This window comes from Rhinoraja longicauda, chromosome 2 (assembly GCF_053455715.1).
Source record: "Rhinoraja longicauda isolate Sanriku21f chromosome 2, sRhiLon1.1, whole genome shotgun sequence".
Classification (NCBI taxonomy): Eukaryota; Metazoa; Chordata; class Chondrichthyes; order Rajiformes; family Arhynchobatidae; genus Rhinoraja; species Rhinoraja longicauda.
The window spans coordinates 77,782,153-77,789,772 of record NC_135954.1 but is presented as its reverse complement, the minus strand read 5'-3'; the positions used below and the strand labels follow the sequence as shown (position 1 = coordinate 77,789,772).

General features: G+C 39.3%; 1 protein-coding gene across 4 annotated transcripts in view; it reads right to left on the bottom strand.

The window, feature by feature from the left end:
• Nucleotides 1-353: 353 nt before the first annotated feature.
• Nucleotides 354-7,620, bottom strand: part of tmem196 (transmembrane protein 196) — a 34,645-nt gene continuing 27,378 nt past the window's right edge. For all 4 annotated transcript variants that reach the window (XR_013549401.1, XR_013549403.1, XR_013549402.1 and 1 more), the window contains one exon: nucleotides 354-916. Coding sequence is in view for 1 of the 4 variants with exons in the window: in XM_078428746.1 (XP_078284872.1) it covers nucleotides 854-916 (63 nt within the window). In the remaining 3 variants the exon portion in view is untranslated. The remainder of the gene's footprint in view (nucleotides 917-7,620) is intronic.

The following is a 7,620-nucleotide window of genomic DNA, read 5'->3' as shown; positions in this document are numbered from 1 at the left end:
GTGTCTAACTGGTTGCATTACTTATCAATAGATTTACCTCTTATAGCACAGACAATTCATTGCCACTGTGCTCTTAAATTCCGTGAAGGTCATTATTAGAGACAGTATTGCATTACACAACTCTTGTTTGAATGATTATATGAAAAGAATAATGAACATCATTATCTTAATTCTCCAACAATTGATTAATTTTCCATCTTAACAGAAGGAACAATGAGATTAAGAAACCAAATTGGAGGTTGATTGAACAATCTTTATTTGCCATATTATTTATCATTGAAAACATTATTACATCCGTAGAAAAATAGTTTCATTATTTTTAAATATAGAATTAAACATCAAATGGCTATATTGTACATCTCTTATTTGTTTTGTACATATCTTTAGTACATTCAGCATAAATAAAGTAATGTGGAGGTTGATTTTGTTTTTATATTATTAGCATTCCATAAAAAGTATTTCTGAAAATTAATTATTTTTTCTATTCAAGAGCTTTCTTTGAAAGCTAAGGTAATTGATTCTTGCATGCTTCTTGGAAAGTCCGTTTAATAATGTATCTTAAATCTTTAGTCTTTGATTTTTCTCAATAAGTTTTTTGTAATTGAGCATGTCTAGCTCTTTGTGGATCTTCTAAATGTTCTCCTGAAAGCTCAGTGCTTAATGTTCCTGAAAAGCCTCCTTATGCATGTAACGCCATTCAATTGCAACAAGTAGTGGCCAATGTTCATCAGTTAGTTTTGGGCAAATCAGAACTCCAGATTTTGGTATTAATACAGGATATGCAAAAAATATCACATTCCTCATGCAGAATTAAGTTGTTGTAAAGGTTTTTTACTGTGATGTATTCTTTTGATCAAGTTGGTCTCCCATTCTGCACAATTTGTGGTATTCCGTTGCTTAGGTTATCTGGGATGTCCTGCACATGAAAACAAGAGAACATTTTATTTTAATGTTTCTGTGTGATTATCTTAATACACAGAGGAATTAGTGTATATGCAATATTTGAAAAATGGCTGACATGAGCTGTGGTAGAGTAAGTGAAGGGTATGTTAAAGAAGTGAAATAATGATCAACCCCTCCAAACAAGTGACAATTTTATCACCCAAACATCTCCCTTCCCCCACTTTCTAGGGCTCGATTCTTGATGGGTGCCATGAACTAATTCAACCCCACAGCCAGCACACCATCCCAAACCCGCATCTGCATCCTGGTCACAGTCTGACTGTCTGGCACTGTCACTATGGTACCCCTGGAGGCAGCCTTGTGCCACCCTAATGCACATTGGGTCAAAGCCTATTCATCACAATAACACAATGAACAGAGCAGAATGAATGTGGAAACTAAGAAAAGAACCTCAAAGTAATTTCAAAATCTACGCAGTATAACATAGGAATCAGAACGGCATGTCATCATTAATATATTAATTTTCAGAATTGTTGCTGGAAGACCAGCATTTAGTACACATCAATAATTCCTTCTGGGAAGGTTGTAGTGGGACACCTTCTTGAATTGCTGCAGTCCTTCAGGTGAAAGTCCTGTTTGGGAGGAAGGTCCAGGGTTTGGAAGCAATGACACTGAAGGACCAGTGGTTTCTTTCCACGTCATGATGGTAGGCACCCTGCAAGTGGTGATGTTCCCATGCATTGCCTGGCCTTGTCCTTCTTGACAGCAGTTGTAGGCTTGTGAGGTGCAATCAGAATAGCCTGGGCGGGTGATGCAGTGCATAATATAGATGGTGTACACTGTAGATAACATCTACTGGTGATAGGAAATTAATGTTTAGGGTGCTGCATGGGCTGTTTTCCGGCTGGTGTTGAATTCCTTGAACGCTGTTCAATCACCTACACAAGTGGAGAGTATTCTACCATGCTCCAGACTTATGTCTCCTAGATGAAAGAAAGGCTTTAGGATGAAAGAGGGAGTTATTCACCACAGGAATCCAGTCTCTGATCTGCTGGTGGCCATTGTATTATGTGGCTGGTTCATTTGAGCTTCTGATCACTGATGGCTCCCAGGTTGTTGAATTTGGAGGTACAGCAATGGTAATGCCATTCCATGTTTGGATCAAGGCTATAATGAGATATAGTGCTATGTAATCCTGACGAGACTCAAACTGAACATCAGTGAATAAGTTATTGAGAAGTAAGTGCCACTTGATGGTGCCATCAAAGACTTTCCATCACCTTGATGGTGACTGAGGGTGGAATGCTCATGTGGTAACTAGTCAAAGTGAATTTGTCTTTTATGAACAGGATGTACATGAGTACTGGAAGAGCTTAGCTAGAGGTACATTCAGTTCTGGATCACACGTCTTCAATATTACAGTCAGGATGACCATTATCTGCATCCTGTGCTCTCAGCTGTTTCTTGATATCGTCTTGAGATAACTGAATAGGCTGAAAATAGTTTCTATACTGTTGAGGACCTCAGCTTGAGGCCAAGATGAACAGATAAAATGGAAACAGGTCTGCCATTCAGCCCCGTATGGCAGTTTCACCATTCAATAAGAATCATGCTTGATCTTTTACATTTTTACTTGACAGCACTAACACCAATATCCCTTTATTCCCTTCACCTCGAAATCCATCAATGTCATATCCAAAGATTCACTACCCAGTGGGTGATGAAATTCTTCACAGTTCTGCTCTGAATGGATGACCCCTTGCTACTAGTATTTGATTCCTGGTTCCAGACTCTCCACTATTTGCCACTTCCAGATGAACATGACAGTAAATGTTTATGTCTTCTCTTTAGCACTCACATATTGGGCCCTTCCATCTCTGAAGGTGGAGATTTCTTGAAACCTCTGCCTCCTGTTAGCAGTTTAATTGACCATCGCCATTCATAAGACAGTGTGCAGAGCTGGTGTTTGTGAAATTGTATGCTTTGTCTATTCCATGCTGTTTTTGTTTAGTATGTTGTCCTACGTTGTAGTTTCACCAGATAGGCATCTCATTTCTGGGAGTCACTGGTGCCTGACATGACCTTCCATGCTCCTTAATGAGCCAGGTTGACATCATAGACTTTGTCCATGGAAATGATGCATCACAATACTGAGAACTATATTCTGAACTCTGTATCTTCTCTTTTGCTCTACCAGTTTTACCTGATTGTATTTGTGTATAGTATTTTCTGATCTGATTGAAGAGCATGCAAATAAAGCTTTTCACTGTACCTGGATACACATGACAATAATAAACCTAAACCTAATTCTAAATCTGAAAATGACTTGGCAGCAAAATGAGGGATATGTGGACTATGGAATTAACAGAAAGTGGTAGTGTATATTTCTGCTTCTAATGGTCCACTGAAACTCAGGATGTCTTCTGGAGTCTATCCAATTTAGAACAATTATAATGCTCACAGCACAATGGAGAATGTCTCTGGTGTAAAGGTAAGACTTTGTCTCCACCAGGACAGTGCAGTGGTCACTTGTACCATTAGAGACTTATTCTAGTAGTTAAGTATGTCAGGATTCAACCAGCAAGCTTACGTCCTCCATCCAGAGTAAATTCTCTGCTATTTCTACGTTCAGTGCTTCTGCCAAGTGTTATATTCAAATATGGAGGAGCACTGGTTCATTACCTGGAGAAGGTGGCAGGAAGAGGTTTCTTGGCCCATGTTTGACATGATTCCAGGAGAATTCATGGGATCTACAATCAGCATTAGAACACAGAGAGCGACGCCTTCCCACTGTGCTGTTCCCTTGAGTAGATCTCTCCTGGCAGTGAGAGAGGACATACCGAGAGAACATGATGGAGGAGTGTGGCATGCTGTTTGTATAGATGACTGTGTCAGGATGCTGCTTGTTTTGTCTGTGGGACAGTTCTGACAATTTTTTGTGAGGAGAACTTTGTACAGGGAGGTGATTTTACCATGCCTGATCTTAGTGCCTTGGCTAAACCAGGTGGATTCACAATTTTTTTTTCTTGCATTATCATTGCAGTTATGGTCAAACTAAATCGTTTGCTGGGCATTTAAATGTGAATGAGATGGTTCCACATCTAACCTGCTGAGAATTTCTGCTGAGAAGAAAATTAGGAAGGTTTTTACAGCAATGATTAATAATGCTCGTTGCCTTTTAACATTATTAAAGGAAATTAAATTCCACAGCAGGATTTGAATTCACACATCTGGATTATTATTGTAAGTCAATGTCAATTTAATAAATACATCACTCCAATATGTAGTGCAGTATTAAGGTGGAATAGCTAAAAGAGAAGAATGACAAGATTTTTCTCAAATACACAAGGGGTAGAGAGCCAAGTTCAGTTCTGCAGCCTATAAACAATGTTATTGGTTGGAAAAGAGGAAGAGGGTGGGTGTGCCTCTGAAATATGCAAAAGAGTTAACAGTATCGATTAGGTGAAGCCAGAATATCACATAAAACATAGAACACACAGCACAAGCTGTGCATGGTGCCAAGGCAGGCTCTTATTTGCCTACAAATAATCCATATGTGGATAAATGTGAGGTTATCCATTTTGGTGGCGAAAACAGGAAGGCAGATTATTATCTGAATGGTGTCAGGTTAGGAAAAGGTGAAGTACAACAAGACCTGGGTATCCTTGTACATCAGTCACTGAAAGTAAGCATGCAGTGAAGAAAGCTAGTGGCATGATGGCCTTCATAACGAGAGGAGTTGAATATTGGAGCAAAGAGATCCTACTGCAGTTGTACAGGGCCCTGCTGAGACCACACCTAGAGTATTGTATGCAGTTTAGGTCTCCTAATTTGAGGAAGGACATTCTTGCTATTGAGGGAGTGCAGCGTAGGTTCACAACGTTAATTCCCGGGATGGCGGGACGGTCATATGATAAAAGAATGGAGTGACTGGGTGTTTATTCACTGGAATTTAGAAGGATGAGAGGGGATATTATAGAAACATATAACATTTTTAAGGGATTGGACACGCTAGATGCAGGAAACATGTTCTCGATGTTGGGAGAGTCCAGAACCAGGGGTCACAGTTTAAGAATAAGGAGTGGGCCATTTAAGACTGAGATGAGGAAAAACATTTTCACCCAGAGAGTTGTGAATCTGTGGAATTCTCTGCCACAGACCGCAGTGGGGGCCAATGGATGTTTTCAAGAGAGAGTTAGACATAGCTCTTACGGTTAATGGAATCAAGGGATATGGGAAGAAAGCAGGAACAGGGTACTGATTGTGGATGATCAGCCATGATCACATTGAATGGCGGTGCTGGCTCGAATGGCCAAATGGCCTACTCCTGCACCTATTGTCTATGTAACTATGTATCTATGTATCGTCGTGGCTATCCCTCGAGGTCGAGGATGATGGTCTACGTTCCTTGACAGAACAAAGACGCCTGTGCGTGTGTTTGTTTAACATGTACTTGATGTTGCATGGTCCTTCACAAATCAATCAACTAATTCCAATGGCAAGGGAACCAAGACGATTGGAGCTGATAGATTTGTTGCAGCCTTCATTCGCCTTCACAGCCGTTGAGTTCAAGATAACTTCATCCGCCTGGTCTGCCGTTGAGGTCTTGTAGGTTCGATCATTCTTAGTCTAGACCATCATCCTCGACCTTACCGCCATGGCTGGCCCTACCAGAAGCTAGTGCTTCCAAAGGCATCCCTCTTAGAATCATGGGGGCACGCAAGCCTCTTCGCCACAACAAGGTGAACGATCCGAAGAGTGGCATGTATAGCACTCCATTCGGTGTATATCCATGTACCTATTTAAAAGCTTCTTAAACACCACTATCACATCTGCCTTCAACAGCACACTGGTAGCTTGTTCCAGGCACTCACTACCCTGTGCATACCAAAAGACTTGCCCATCTCCTTTAAACGTTGTCCTTCTCACCTTTAAAGATATGTCCTCTAGTACATGATATTTCCATCCTGTAAAAAAGTTCCAACTGTTTACCATAAGTATACCTTTCATAATTTGATATACTTCCAACAGTTCTCCCCTCAACCTACGACATTCCAGTGAAAGCAATCTATGTCTGTTCAACCTCCCCTTGTTACTTCTAAAACAGGTAGAAAAGGACCAAACAATGTAATTCTAACTAAAAATGGACAAAAATACCATTTAAACAGCTATTAAGTAAGAAATCTTATTTAAAATGTTCAACTTTTCGGAACATGATGATGGGTAGGGCAGTGGAAAATCAAAATACATCAAAATAGTTGCTGATTTAATAGATTGGGCATTAAGGGATGGAGGAAAAAGAATGGGTGACATATAAATTCAACTATAAGGACATACATACACCAGTTTTTTTTCCCCATATTTAGCGTTAGAAGTATCTCTTGGTCAAGCATGTTGGATATTTTTTACTCAGCAGTTTAGTTGCAGTATTGAATTCTGATTTATAGAAGTAGAATCTTTGAAAAGAGCAGCAATTTTCATATGGCTTACTTCTGAGCATGGCAAAAGAGGAGCAGTCAAAGTTTCGCAAAGATTTGCATTATCAGCAAACCTAGCAAATGAAGGGTCTCGACTTGAAACGACACCATTCCTTCTCTCCAGAGATGCTGCCTGTCCCGCTGAGTTACTCCAGATTTGTTTGTCTAAATTCCAATGTAGTGTACTTTCAGCAACTGCGATCAACTCAGTGTCACAACAGTGTTATTATTTGCATGTTTGCACGTGAATTGTTGCGAGAATGATCCCAGTAGTGAATTATAATACTTGACATTGTTTATACCGACAGTTTTATTAAGTTTAATTTATATAATTTTGGTATTAATATAAAATGTAATCATAAGAATCATAAGACCCAGTATGGGTCTCCGAAAAGAAAAATCTCAATCCATTTATTGCCACGCCACCCAGCCTTTGCACTATTTCCAGAAACTAAGCAGCAAAAAAGAAATGCAGAGGCTGGGAATCTGAAATAAATTTAAGGAGAAAACATGTCAGAGTTAATGTTTCAGGTTTAAACTACATTGCTCTCTATACAGATTTGTTGAATGATTCCAGTTCTCTCCGATTTCATTGGAGTTGACGAAACCTTTCTGCTGATCTCAAGTATTTTTCTATAGATTTTGGCTACACTATTCTAAGAAAATGAGGTGCCAAGAGCAGAGATCAGCAGTCTAAATAAACATGACAGTCTGTTTTGGAAAGATGTGCACTATGAAAGCTGTGGTCTCTTCATTTTCTCCAATAAAGTTAAAGACATATTGAAGAAAAATTCAGATCATTATAATTCTTCATTTTAATGAGATAGTAAAGCATCAATGATCAATTCTGGAACAATAAATATAAACAAATGTAGATTTTGGTCTGTGGAGTTTTGCATAATTCACTAAATTGTTCAAATGCTCTGTTAATGAAACTAGGAGTAGCAAGTGCTTCTTTATGGATGTTTATCTGAACATTGGGGTCAAGGAAAGAGCGTTCACATGGTGGCCCTGTTTCCACCAATCTTTCCCCCATTACACACAAGAAGCACAATAAACGCAAGACTCCATTGTATGCAGAAGCCGAGAATTTCTAATCTTATGATGTGGACTCGATAAGAAGATCTAAACATTAATCGCATAGTATGCAAATGATTAGATCATTAAGATTTTACCATGGCCTTGATCAGAATTTTACAATCAGCAATCTTAGGAAGGAATAGTGGCACAGACAATGAAA